This window comes from Spermophilus citellus (genome assembly GCF_964194105.1).
Source record: "Spermophilus citellus genome assembly, chromosome: 3".
NCBI classification, from domain to species: Eukaryota; Metazoa; Chordata; class Mammalia; order Rodentia; family Sciuridae; genus Spermophilus; species Spermophilus citellus.
In genome coordinates this window covers 88,320,621-88,333,893 of record NC_138184.1, presented here as the reverse complement: position 1 = coordinate 88,333,893, position 13,273 = coordinate 88,320,621, and the positions used below count along the sequence as shown (strand labels likewise).

Below are 13,273 nucleotides of genomic sequence, written 5' to 3'. Positions count from 1 at the left end.
TAATATTTAAATTGGAGTCCCCTTAGGAGCCAGCATTTGTCGCTTTTGTCCCGGCAGCTTAAAGACCTTTCGCCCCACGTTGGGCGCCAATTGCCGGGTTTCTGTTCTCGCAACTAAAAGGCTCAGGGGTCACTCTAGTTAAACTGGGCTAACTGGGCTGCACAAAATAACCACACAAGAGACACAAATACCTTTTTCTTTGGGGTTGCTGTGACGGCTCCTCTGACCTTAAGGGTCCGCAGAAAGAGAGAGAGCGAGAGCACGCGCTGACCCCTTTTATTGAGGAGAAGCTATTCAAATGAGGCAAGGGGTCAGGTTTCAGGGGCTGAGTCTATCTTCATGATGTCCACTGTCAGCAGGTTGACTGACACCTGGGTAGACCACACCCAAGGGCACAGTAAGAGGAGGGGACACAAGGCACTTCCATGGAAGATTCTATCCTAAATGGGGCAAGGGGTTATATTACAAAGGAACAGGTGAGCACAGCTTCACCCATGGGGCTGTAACAAGACACACCCATTTCTGTGACTGAGCGCCTCAGCACCCAGCTGGGGAGTGTAACTCAGTCACCCGTAAGGTTGGCCTCCCACAATAGTCAATCGCTACTTCTTCCTATAAAATTTTTCTTCTCTTGTCTCTAGGGTGCTCCATTCTCCAGATTTTCTCCTAAAGTTAACACTCCTGTTTCTATTCCTTTGTCACTTCCTTGTTTCCTTCAGGACTTTTCTCAGATGTCACTTCGGGAAAACTTCTCTAATCACTTTATGATTTAAGATTCCAACCCCATTCTTACCTCATACCAAATGTATTTTATTTATTTACATTGCTTATTTTTTCCACAAGTAGGCTCTGTGAGGGAAGGAATCCCCCCCTTTTTGTGCACTGCTATATTCTGGTGCCTGGAACTGTGCTTTGCACAGATAGACATATAATAAATATTGGATAAGTGACCAAATACAAGAACCACTTACCACCTGAGAATTCGTTCATTTATTAAATATTTATTGAGTATAACCTATGTTTCAGGTTCTGTACTAAATACATAGCATTATTACTATGCACCTGAAGATACCATAGTGAAGTCTAGTATAGGTTGGTAACATGGAAAGGCATGTAATTGGATGAAGTAATATTCAAAGTCATTTGAGATTGTCCTTTAGAATTCTAAACAAATTTAGTATATATAACTTTTTTGTAAAGTATGAAGTCTGCTTTACTTCATACGTAAACCAGCAAAATTTTGATACCCATTTTGTGACCTTTTTATGCCTTTCTTACAGCAAACTATTGAGGAAAAAAAAGGTATATCTGGATATAGTTATACCCAAGAAGAGCTAGAAAGGGTATCAGCACTGAAGAGTGAAGTTGATGAAATGAAAGGACGAACCTTAGATGACATGTCTGAAATGGTGATTACACTTTCTTTTTAGTTCTTTTATTTTCTTCTATTGCTAGAAAACAGATGTTTTTGTGTTTGTTTTATTTTCAGTGAAACATTCAGATTTTCTTTTCTGTACAGTGTGTTTTATATTCTTTGGTCTGTTCTTATCAGTCTCTCTCTCTTTTTTTGTTGAGGATGGGTGGTACTGGGGGTTGAACCCAGGGTGTTTTACTACTGAGTCACATTCCCAGACCTTTATTTATTTATTTATTTAAATTTTGAGACAGGGTCTCACTAAGTTCTGAGACTGGCCTTGAACTTGCTGGCCTCCTGCCTCTGGGATCACAGGGATATGACACTGTGCCTAGCTCTATTTTTGTCAATCTCTTTTGAATTTTTCCATTTTAATAAGGATGTTCAACTTCTAATAGTTTATGTATGATTTTTAGATACATATATATAGCAAAAGAATAAATTTTTTTACAAAAAAATAAGTTTTCCCAAATTATACTACCCTGCCTAATAAAATTATTTCCTTTTAATGTATGTCCTTAGTGTCTTTTCATATTCAGGGCTCTTGTTCAGTTAAAATGAACTGGCACATTTTCATCAGGCATTATAATATTGAAAGTTTTCCTTGTTGATAAATAGCTGCTGTGCCCCAAACTCTTCGAGTACCCTTGTCTACATTGGATATTCCCCTAGAATCTTCTGAATTTTACCAAAATCTAACTTGTTAAAAAACTAGCATTTAGTACAGAGGCAGCCTCCAGGGCTCTGTCCCTATGACTGGTGTCTATTCTGATTGGTCATTAGTTGTGCCATTCAGTTATTAATTATTTTTAATATCATGCTGTTCATATTTATGTATATCTTATATAACTTACAAACCATATATTTAAATAGTACAACATGATTATAGTTTGTATAGGCAACTTTGGAATGTATTTTATTCATTTAATATTTTCCCATAATGATTTACAGTCTTGATAATTTACACTTTGAATGATTAAATAGTATTCCATCTTGTTGAGGAATCAAAATTTACTAAGTCCCTTTCCCATTGTTTGGCCCTGAAGTAATTTATAGTTTTTATACTCTTTAACACTGCAACATATTTTTATGCAAGCAATATTTTCTTTTGAAATTTTTTAAAATGTTGTGTTTTTTGTTTAAATGACAGGTAAAAAAATTGAATTCCCTGGTATCTGAAAAGAAGTCAGCTTTAGCCCCAGTCATAAAAGAACTTCGACAATTGCGTCAAAAATGTCAAGTAAGGGAATATGATTTTGTGACATTTTTAATGTTCTGTCTTGTTCAGATGTACTAGGTAGACTACTGAATATTTTATTTGTGTATTATAGAAAACAAATAATAATAATAATAATAATGTTATCTTTGAAGTTTTTGGATTAATTTATGGTACTAAGTTTGTCATAAAGCTGGGAAAGGAAGAGAAGCAGGAATTTAAACTGAAATCCACAGATGCAACCAGATGAGACTTTTTCCTTTAAATCATATGCATACCATATCTGTAAATATTAAGCCACATCCTTCTATAGCCAAGTAAAGCTCAAGAGTCTGCCAACAAGTAGTGACAAATTAACTTTGAAACTCACTTTGCTGGGAGGCATGAAAAGTGATGAAACACCATTACTTGGAAGCAAATTCTAACCACTGCTTTAAAGATAAACAGGAGGGTTAGTCTTAGCCAGGTGCAGTGGAGCATACCTATAATCCCAGCTAGTTAGGAGGCTGAATCAAGAAGATCCCAAGTTCAGCCTGACCAGCCTGACAGTTTAGCAAGACCCTGTCTCAAAATTCAAAGGGCTGGCCGTGTAGCTCAGTGATAGAGGGCTCTGGGCCCACTCCCCAGAACCATAAAAAGAAAAGAAGTTAATGCCTTCCACAAATCTAGGTCAGGTGGCCTCCACCATTTTACAGTTGCAATTATTTCATCACTCTTCCTGTAGTATTGTTAAGTTTGAAGGTGAGCTGTGCTGCACATACCTGATGTGGAACTAAAAAACTCTTCTTCAGAGTTGGAGAAGCAAAATGAAAAATCATATCAACTTGAAATCACTTAGACATAATTTCCTTTTAATAGAAAATGCCAGAGTCTCAGATAGGTTTAGTGGCTTATCCAAGTAGATTAGTAGTAAGTTAGAGACTTGGGGCTTGATTCTAGCATGTGTATCATTTTATTTCAAATCTGCTTATACCATTACATACCACTGCTATCACAATGGAAGAGACAACAAGTTCCTGCTCCCTGGAGTTCATGCACTAATGGATGAGATGTAAAGAAATTCAAGGAAAACAACAGATAATCCATCTTAAGAAAAATATATAATCAGAATTATATACCTAACTGGTGAGAAAAGAAGCAGAGATGACGTGATGTCAGGGAGAAGTTTCAGAAAGATGATTTTTTAAAAATTTTTTTGTACAGGGGATTGAACCCAGGTACACTTAATCACTGAGCCACATCCCTGGCCCATTTTATATTTTTTATCCAGAGACAGGGTCTTGCTAAGTTGCTTAGGGCCTTGCTGAGTTGCTGAGGCTGATTATGGCTTGTAATCTTTCTGCCTCAGCCTTCTGAGCTCCTGGGATTACAAGCATGTGCCACCATGCCTGGCCAGAAAGAAAATTTTGAACAATCTTTTCACATTGAGAACATCAGTAGTTGTTTTCATGGATGCATTCCAATTCATTCATTTTCTTAATGGTTTCCCTAAGTAAGCAACTTAAAGACAAAAGGACTGGTTATATGTATTTCCAGTTATGATAAGATGTCTTCCTGCTAGTAAGCCAATAAATCTATTTGTAACTAGTTTTTTATTAAATCCATTTACATTTTAAATGAAGAGTTTATTGAAAGGTTACTTAGGACAATGAAGGAAGTGGACTTTCAGGGAAATCCAAGAATCAGAACCATAGTATATCTGAAACAAGTAGAGAGGCACTATAATCAGAGAACATTTTGGTTCAGGAAAGTTTCAGCAACCTCACTCAGCAGTGGTAACTTGGGGATAACGATGAATTCGATAATAATCATAATTATTAAGTACTAGCCATGTGCCATACACTGTGACATTACTCATTTAACAATCCAATAAAGTAGGGACTCCCCTTTATGCAGATGAACAAATGAAGGCACAGAGAGGTTAGGGATGTGCCCTAGGTCACATAGTTGGCAGATTGCACAGGCAAGTTCTCTTGATTTGTGGTTTTATTCTAACAATTACATTTCCAACACTATCATTAATCGATAATGGTATCTATTAATCTTTATTGTAAAATGATGAAGTTAATATTTTTTTTCTTACTTTTCCCTCCCCATACTCCTCAAGTACCTAATTTTAGTTGATTATATTACCTTTCTTAGTATTTGCTTTTGTACCTTGGATATGCTTATACTATGACTTGATTTGTTAGCTTTAAATGATGTCATTTGACAGTCCCTCACCTACTTCCAGCAATTAAAAAAATGAGAGAGCTGGGGTTGTGGCTCAGCAGTAGAGTGCTCGCCTCGTACATGCGATACCCTGAGTTCCATCCTCAGCACCACATACAAAAGTAAACAAGTGAAATAAAGGTGCTGTGTCCAACTACAACTAAAAAAAACTAAATATAAAAAAATTAGAAAACCAGCTTACTTAATTATGTCTTCCACCTTCTTTTCCCTTTTTCTTCCCTGCAGTTTTTGTTCGATCATTTCTACCTTGTCAGGGAAATAACAGTTATTTTCTGTTTTGTTACCCCAGTTTCCCCTCTGTTTTTGGCTTTAAGCCTTAATTATTAGATCCAGTAGTTCTTACCAGTCCTTGAATTATTCTTTATCTCACTTCTCTTTGATTGTCTGGACTTGTCTTCCAGAGGTCCTCAAAAAAGCCTTAGAAGAAAATGCTCCCTGATTAGTTTTTACATGAGTTTGCAGTCTACATATTTCTTCCCCACCCCCCACATTTTCATTGGGACATTATAGTTGTATTTAGTGATGGGATTTGTTGTTGCATATTCATACATGTATGTAATATAACACTATAATTTGGCCAATATCATTCTCCAGCACTTCCCCCTTCCCTACCCACCCCTTACTCCTTTTCTCTACTGATCTCCCTTTGATTTTTTGGAGATCCATCCCCACCTTTGTTTTCTTCTTTCTTCTCTAGCTTCTGCATATGGAAAGAAAACATACAACCCTTAACCTTCTGAGTTTGACTTATTTCACTTAACATGATGGTCTCTGGTTCCATTCATTTTCCTGCAAATGACAAAATTTCATTTTTCTTTATGGCTGAATTAAACTCCATTGTATATATACACCACATTTTCTTTATTTATCCCTTGATGGACACCAAGGTGCAACTTACATATTTCAACAGCAGCTTACTAGATCATGCTTTCTTTCCGTGAAGAGTTTTAAAGCATAGCTATATAGTCTTCTAGAGTTAAAGGTAGCTATCAAGAGGTCTGAGGCCAGCCTAATTTTTTTTTAGTGACTTGATCTTATCAAGAGTGTCTATTTTCCATTTGTATTCCATGTGTTCAACAGATCAGGCTTTTTTGCTATGTTATTCAAAACTTCCTGATGAATGAAGAGTTGTTGTTTAATGGACAAAAAGTCTCAGTGAAAGTTTTTCAGTTGAAAAGGGTTCTAGAGATTGATGGTGGTGATGGTTGCCCAACATTGTAAATGAACTTAATGCCACTGAACTCTGTACTTAAACATAGTGAAGATGGTAAATCTTATGTGTATTTTACTATACCCAAAAGAAAATACACCTTATTTTAAAAAAAAGTTTCCTAGTAAATTATATATTTTATTTGTATTTGTTAACCCTCTTGGCTCTTGGTAATGCTTTTTTGCCTCAGAGGCTTATTTTGCCTACTATTAAAGCAGGTATGCCAACTTTCTTATCATTAGCATTATTTGGTACATCTTTTTATATGTTCCCTTTGAGTTTTATGTGTCCTTAGTTTTGTCCTATATGTGCCTCATAAATAGCATATAACTAGATTTTTATACCTTTATTTATTTATTTATTTGTTTGTTTATTTATTTATTTATGTGGTGCTAGGGATTGAACCCAGTGCCCTATGCATGGTAGGCAAGCGCTGTACCACTGAGCCACAACCCCAGCCCCGTATAGCTAAATTTTATGTGAATGGGGTTTCTTACATCCACTTTGAGAATCTTTTAATTGGAGAACTTAGTCCCATTTGCACTTACTGGTTATTGATACATTTGGATTCTTAAAAATTCTGTTCATTCTATTTACTGTTTCAGTTTAATTTCTTTTTTTCAACCCCCCATTGTACCAATCCTATTTTGTTTCTCTTTTACATCTTTTTTTTTCTTCTACTTTGATTCTGATATGATTTACTCTTAAGTTTTTAACATCTAGTCCAGATCTAACAAAGTCAAGAGTTAGTCAGCATCTCCTAGCAATATAGGACAGCAGAGTAACTTAACACCCTCTCCTATCTTGAATGGATGTTGTTAGTCTCTGGCATTTTATTTCCTTCTTATTTCTATCTCTAAAAGTAGTTGTCATTGTTATTATAATTGCTATTTTATACAATCATTTCCTGTTTAGATTTATCCAGACCCATAGTTAGCAGTTCTCACCATTGCTGCTTATATTCTACTCCTTCCTTCTGGATCCTGTTTTCTTCTTCCTGAATTTCAGCTTTCCTTGTTTTGTATTCTTTAGTAGTTCTCTCAGTAAAGAATCACTACAACAAATAATGTAACCTTTTGGGGGGATGTTTGTGTGAATAATGGCTTGGTCAGAAAAAATATCTTTTCACTGCTTTCTCTTAATGCATTGAAGGGTCTGCTATCAGTTTATCTTTTCTTTTGGGGCCATTTTGCTCATATAATTGGTTTTAATGTCTTTATCTTTTTCTTCAATGGTGTCTAATTTTGCTACCATAATCTAAGTGTATATCTAGAATTTATTTTGTGTCTTTATTTCTGTAAAAATTGTATATAATACATTCAAATATTCTCTCCTCCCTTTTTTTCTAGTCTGTTTTCCATTTAGACATGTGTTATACATGTCTATTCTGTTCCTTATTGCTTAACCTCAGTTTCATGATTTTCATCTTTTTGTTTATGTTGCATGTTGAGTAATTTCTTCAGTTCTCTTTTCTAATTCAATATTTTTATTGTCACTGGTGTCTAATCTTAGATCTATTCTATCCACTTTAATTTCTGTGACTATGTTTTTCATTTTGATTTTTTTCAGTGTGATATTTCTAATCCTTTCTATTTGTTTTTTAAATTTTAAGCATATTTATTTAATGAGCTTATTTCTAGGATCCAAAGTTCCTGAGGTGTGATCCTACTGTAATTTATATCTTCTGATTCTTACTCCTTAATGTATTAATTGTTTGCTTACATGTTTTCTGCTTTGAGACTGTCAGCCTGCCATTAACATGATTTTGTCTCTTGAATCTTGGCAGCTAAGGTGGAATATGTGTCCCTCCAGAATGGATTTGCAGTTATTCTGCCAGGGTTTTTAGAAATAACACAAGCTTGGAGCTAATTTTGAGCTTATCTTGGGAGTTCCTAGACCATGAGGTGGGGTAAATACTAACCTCAGGCCTACCTGATTTCAGGCCTCCTTTCCTTGTCTGCTGTCTCTGCAGCACTAGAGTTGCATAATGATCAGCTTGACTATAAGACTGACCAACCAAAAAGGCTTTCATCAACTATAGCATCTTCATCTCTTCAAGAGGCCCAGCAGCTACCTAAGTAAAGAACATCTGCTGCTCCTTCTCCCACTTAGGGTGTATATGACTGTTACCCTTGAGAGTCATAGCTATAGCTGTAGGTCACTTTGATAAATGAAAGCCACAGCCCCTTTTCCCACACTATCTTTTATATTAGTCACCCCAAGTCAGATACAATTCTTTGTTGTATGGACAACAAAGGCTACACAACATTACTAATCTATGGTAAGTCTTCCATTTCCAAGGAAACTGTATTATGTGAAACCAGAGTCATTCTCAGGGACTGGTATTAACCCTTTACTTACAAGGTCCTAAGTTGAAGGCAGTTTGGATTTATTACAGGACCCTCAGTTCTAACTTCCTGCATAGGCCCAAGGTATTCTTCTGTCCTGTCTGGACATCAAAAATCATTCTATTACCAGGATTGACTCCCTTCAACTCCTTTCAACAAGAGTAGCCCTGCGTCATCTGTTGTTTACGACCCTGGTGATTCCTCTTACTTCCTTAAGAATTTAGTTCAGCTCTGTATTTAAAAGAATATGTACCTAATCAAGTACTTTTTCAATACTTTAATCATTTCTAGGTTTTGCAGCAGATTTTCAGATAATCTCCTTCAAAATATTACATTAGAATAAACATTGAAACTACTGAAAATGGCCTGAACTCAAATTCTGTCACCACCCCTTTCTTGCAGTATATCTTTGGCAAGGTATATGCCCCCCCTGAATGTTCTCCAAGCATTGTATGGGATAGTAATAGCCCTTCAAGGAACTTTTATGAGATTCACTTATTGTTAAGGGTCCAGTTCAAACACCCTAGAAAATTCTTCTGATCAGGCCCTTATCTAAGCCTTCATCCTCCCTTCTCACTACTTCCCAGACCCACTCCAGCCTAATAAACAGTTTGTAAGTTCCTTAATTGTTCTTGTTCTTTCTTCCAATCCTTCATACATAGTGTTCCTTTTTTAAAAATATCCTCTTCCCCTTGTTCACCTTTCCCCTGACTAATCTTACTAATCCTTATGCTCAGTTTCTCCAGGAAGTTGTCACATTCACTGATCCCTAAGCCTGAGCTGGGGTGTGTGAGAGTCCTCTGTGCTCCTATGCACCTTGCATTTGCCCATCAGAGCACCCAGCAGCCTGTTTACTTGTTTGAATGTTACTTGAGGGGAAGAATTTGGGGCTATTTTGTTCACTGTTTGTGTCCCAAGCTCCTAATAAAGAGCCTGGCACACAACTCACTACATGGTAGCTATTATTCTTATCAGCATTTCCATCTGTCATAATTCTCAAATGTCTGATTGTTGTATAAATAACTCTTAAGTATGCCAAGAAGCTTAGAGTTAAGTTACAAGACTGACAAGGGCACACATTGTTTCAGAGCCACATTTTAGGCCTTTGTTTTTCACTTACTCAATCATTTGCCCTTTTCATACTAGGAACTAACCCAGGAGTGTGACGAAAAGAAATCCCAGTATGATAGTTGTGCAGCAGGCCTGGAAAGCAATCGGTCCAAATTAGAACAGGTAAGAAGAGAATTTTTATTATAACAATTTAGCAAAAACTGCTATGTATGCACATTTTTACTATATCAGTGTCAGAAGATTCCCAAATCTTTATCATCATCTTCTGACCTGTCTTTCAAGCTTCAGAAGTGTTTCTTTAAACTTTATATGTACACACTGAATTTTTTCATCTATACCACTACTGCCAAAGTCCAGAGTCCATTGTCACTTGCAAGGTTTCCCACAGTAATCTTCTACCTGCCCTCCTGCTTCCACTCTTGCTTTCCTAAGTTTCATTCTCCATAGAGTAGTCAAAGAAACCTGTCTAAAATTTAAACCATCCTCCATTGGCTTCCTGTAGCACTTAAAATCTGACTTCCAGCTGGGTGCAGTGGCACACGCCTTGTAATTACAGGCTCAGGAAGCTGAGGCAGAAGGATTGCAAGTTTCAAAACTAGCCTTTGCTAGTTTTAATGAGGGCCTAAGCAACTTAGTGAGACCCCCATCTCTAAAAAAATTTTCAAATTAAAAAAGAGCTGATGATGTGGCACAGTGGTTGAGTGTCCTTGGTACCAAATAAATAAATAAATAAATAAGATCTGACTTCCAAACTGGTATACAAGGCCCCACCTGCCTCATTAACTTCATATCCATGTGCTGTGATTCTCATCCATGTGGGTAGCCACACGGGCTTTCTTCCTGAACTCCAAACAGGTCCAGCTCATTTTCACCTCCAGGCTTTTGCATGTGCTCTTCCCTCTGCCTGGGGCACTCTACCCTCACTCTTTGTTTTACTCTCTTCTTTCATCAAGCAGGTTTTAGCCTACAAATCATTTCCTCTTAAACATCTCTTAGCACCCTATACTCCTTCCCAACCTGGCCCACCCTGTCTCCATATCACATTCTACTGTTGAGTTTTCTTTGTAGCACTAATTCCCATCTACAATCACTTTCACTTCATGTTTTTGTTGTTGTTGTTGTTGTTGTTGTTGTTTACATCAGCCTATCTCCTTTACTTAAATAAGAGCAAGGACCTGTCTGGCTTATTCCCTGCTGTGTCCCCAGCACTGAGGACAGTGCTGGACGCAGTAGAACTTAATAAATGAACAACTGAATCCTCAAGTTTTGGAGTAATATGCATCATCTCTAAAAATAAAAAATAAAAACCTGTTCTGTCAGTAAAAAAAGATTTATAATTGCAGAAGAAGAAATGGCTCTCTGGTGTTTCTTTTATTGTACATTTAAAGTCATCCTTTTTTATCTGTCTTATTCTTTCAATAATGTTGCCCATTTAAACTAATTGTAGGAAGTTAGAGGACTCCGTGAAGAATGTCTTCAAGAAGAGAGTAAATACCATTATACAAATTGTATGATTAAGGTAAGACAAAGAAAGTGGATCAGAAACTTTTCTGAGTTTTTTTTTTTTTTTTTAATCAAAGATTTCCCTGAAACTTGTCTTTCTATTTAGAACCTAGAAGTTCAGCTTCGACGTGCTACTGATGAGATGAAGGCATATGTCTCTTCTGATCAACAAGAAAAAAGGAAGGCATTTAGGCAAGTGATATTTTTTTATATTGAGTTTTTAATTTCTTACTTATAGAAGTTTAATAAATAAAATAGAATTATACATATTTAGAATATTTAAATAAGCAGATGGTAAGCTATTGTTTAGGACTAAATTTTATTAAACATCTTCTGGATATTCCAGCCCTGCTACTAAATAGAAATACTTGTATTTTATTTCTTGCTTATTTGCTTTTTTTAATATGGTAAAATATGTATAATAAAATTTACTATTTTAACCATTTCGTAAGCATACAATCCCATTAGCACTTATTATATTGAAAATGCTTTGCAACCATCACTACTATATATTTTCAAAACTGATTCCTCATTGCAAACACAAACTTTTATAACCATTAAGCAAAACTCCTCATTTCCAGAAATACATATTTTTTTTAAATATTTTTTTAGTTGTAGATGGACACAGTAGCTTTATTTATTTTTATATGGTGCTGAAGATCAAATCCAGTGCCTCACACATGTGAGGCAGGCACTCTACTGCTGAGCTACAGCCCAGCCCCAAATATGTATAATTTTATAGTTGCTTTTGTGTGTGTGTGTGTGTGTGTGTGTGTGTGTGTGTGTGTGTGTGTTGGTGCTGGTGATGGAACCCAGGGCCTCACGTACAATGAGCAAGCTCTCTACCACTGAGCTACATCCCAATCCTATAGTTGCTTTTTTATAAGCATTAACATTCGTTTCTTTTTAAAGCCCCACATGGCTGGGACTCTTATCATCTGCCTGTTAATTGTGCAGTGTGATGACTGCATTTTAGCTAGAAACAATGTGATTGCAGTGTGCCAGCATTTAAAGTGAGAAGAGTGTATAAATACTACTTAGTCCTTATATGGTGATTCTTTTTGTAATCCTAGCTTGTGGCATACTTTAATAAATCAAATCATATCTTTAAAAAATTCATTTATAGTTGAATTGCCAGCTATAATAAAATTCAGTCATTGAACAACGTAAGCTTTATTTGCCCCTCATCACAATTCAAATGTTTTTGCTCTCACAATCCAATAAGATCTTGATGTTTAGGATTCACATTTATTTGAGATTATATTTAAGATTTTGATGGGGGTTGGGATGTAACTCAGTGGCAAAGTGTTGCCTTGCATTCGCAAAGCCCTGGGTTCGACCCCCAGTTCCAAAAAAGACAAAAAAAAAAAAAAAACACCAAAAAAAATAAGATTTTAAAAATTTATTTATTTTTTTTGAGTGGCATATACATTAATATTACAAAAATAAATCTAAGAAATAGTGTCTTTGCAGAGTCTGAATGTTTATATGTATATAGTACACTGGAATGCAAGCCAGACTGAAAATGTCCTATAAACAGAGCAATGTTTTTTTCTAATATATACTCTCACACATTAAACTAAAAATGTCCTCATTCAGATTCTTTTGCTGAATGCAAATTTTGCTTTATAAATCTATATGGTCAATGCTAAGATACGAGAATAGTTCTTAAAAAATAAAAAGGTTACAGAAATTAAGTTCCATTTCTTTCAGAATTATCAATATAAATAGTAAAGAAAGAAATAATTGCTCCTGAACTATCAATTTTTATTTTTATTTTTTGGTTGTGCTGGGGATTGAACCCAGGGCCTTCATGCAAGGCAAGCACTCTACCAACTGAGCTATACCCCCATTCCGCTCTCAACTATTGATTTTCTAATCATTTTTCTAGCAAGATGTTCTTTTTCATCATTAAAAAATCATTATAAACCTTCACTGTTCCCTACTTTTGCTGTGGAAAAATATTGTGCAATGATTATAGCAATATATAAGAATATTATGATATTCTTTTTTTAAGAGAGAGAAAGAGAGATTTTAATTTTTTAATATTTATTTTTTAGTTTTTGGCAAACACAACATCTTTGTTTGTATGTGGTGCTGAGGATCGAACCCGGGCCGCATGCATGCCAGGCGAGCGCACTACCGCTTGAGCCACATCCCCAGTCCAGAATATTATGATATTCTAACCCTATTAATACGTATCTAAAATATCAGCATGGACACAGCATTTTTAAAAAATATTTTTTAGTTGTCAATGGACTTTTATTTTATTTATTTAT

The 13,273-nt window shown here is 35.8% G+C and overlaps 2 protein-coding genes across 5 annotated transcripts in view; one reads left to right on the top strand and one right to left on the bottom strand.

Moving 5' to 3' along the window:
- LOC308644061 (uncharacterized protein) overlaps positions 1–13,273 on the bottom strand; it is a 109,956-nt gene that overhangs the window by 56,681 nt on the left and 40,002 nt on the right. The window lies entirely within an intron of this gene.
- IFT81 (intraflagellar transport 81) overlaps positions 1–13,273 on the top strand; it is a 71,159-nt gene that overhangs the window by 47,763 nt on the left and 10,123 nt on the right. For 3 of the 4 annotated variants that reach the window (XM_081284750.1, XM_081284751.1, XM_081284752.1), the window contains exons 13-17: positions 1,281–1,409; positions 2,565–2,654; positions 9,567–9,653; positions 10,939–11,010; positions 11,101–11,186. In XM_081284750.1, coding sequence (XP_081140876.1) covers positions 1,281–1,409; positions 2,565–2,654; positions 9,567–9,653; positions 10,939–11,010; positions 11,101–11,186 — 464 coding nt within the window. The remainder of the gene's footprint in view (positions 1–1,280; positions 1,410–2,564; positions 2,655–9,566; positions 9,654–10,938; positions 11,011–11,100; positions 11,187–13,273) is intronic. The other variant, XM_081284753.1, reaches the window with a different exon arrangement.